This window comes from Lepidothrix coronata, unplaced genomic scaffold (genome assembly GCF_001604755.1).
Source record: "Lepidothrix coronata isolate B3197 unplaced genomic scaffold, Lepidothrix_coronata-1.0 Scaffold1691, whole genome shotgun sequence".
NCBI lineage: Eukaryota > Metazoa > Chordata > Aves > Passeriformes > Pipridae > Lepidothrix > Lepidothrix coronata.
Genome location: NW_016691871.1, coordinates 2829 through 3725, shown reverse-complemented (window position 1 = coordinate 3725; position 897 = coordinate 2829). Strand labels below are relative to the sequence as shown.

At 68.2% G+C, this 897-nt stretch overlaps 1 protein-coding gene across 1 annotated transcript; it reads left to right on the top strand.

Annotated features, from left to right (window-relative positions):
* Positions 1–12: 12 nt before the first annotated feature.
* On the top strand, positions 13–651 carry LOC108510631 (serum amyloid P-component-like; the record flags this gene model as incomplete). The annotated part of the gene is made up of 1 exon (XM_017840295.1): positions 13–651. A coding segment is annotated over one exon (639 nt), but the record flags the coding sequence as incomplete, so codon positions are not given.
* Between the last annotated feature and the right edge of the window lie 246 nt (positions 652–897).

Below are 897 nucleotides of genomic sequence, written 5' to 3'. Positions count from 1 at the left end.
TTCCCCGCCCCCTCCTTCCCCCTCCCAGACCTCTCCAGGAAGGTCTTCGTGTTCCGCAACGACCCCAGCGACGCCTTCGTGGTGCTGCGGGCGAGGCCGGAGCGGCCCCTGCACAACTTCACCGTCTGCCTGCGCTCCTACAGCCACCTCCAGCGGCCCCAGGGCCTCTTCTCCTACGCCACCAAGGCCCAGGACAACGAGATCCTGCTCTTCAAGCCCAAGCCCGAGGAGTTCCGGCTCTACGTGGGCGGCAAACACGTCGCCTTCCACGTGCCCGGCGCCGGGCACCGGGACTGGCAGCACGTCTGCGCCGGCTGGGAGTCGGCCACGGGCATCGCCCAGTTCTGGCTCGACGGCAAGCCCTGGCCCAGGAAGGGGCTGCAGAAGGGCTACACGGTGGGGGGCACGGCCTCCATCCTGCTGGGGCAGGAGCAGGACGGGTTCGGGGGCGGTTTCGACCCCTACAACTCGTTCTGCGGGGAGATGGGGGACGTCTACATGTGGGACGCGCTGCTGCCGGCGGAGAAGGTGCGGGCGGCGAACCTGGGGCTGCGCCTGCCCCCCGCCCTGCTGGCCTGGCACGGCCTCGCCTACGAGCTCAGGGGGGACGTGGTGGTGGCGGCGCGGCTGAGGGAGGGCTTCAGGGGCTGAGGGGTGGGCAGGAGGCCTCGTGTCACCGTCAGCCAGCGCCAAACACCCCCTCACCATCTCCCCATGTCACCGTCACCCAGCGCCCGTGGCCTCGTGTCACCGTCAGCCATCACCCATCTCCTCATCTCAGCATCACCTATCCCGAAACACCCCATCGCCATCTCCCCATCTCACTGCTACCATCTCCCCATGTCACCATCTCCATCTCCCTGTGTCACCATCACCCACCTCCAAACACCCCGTCAC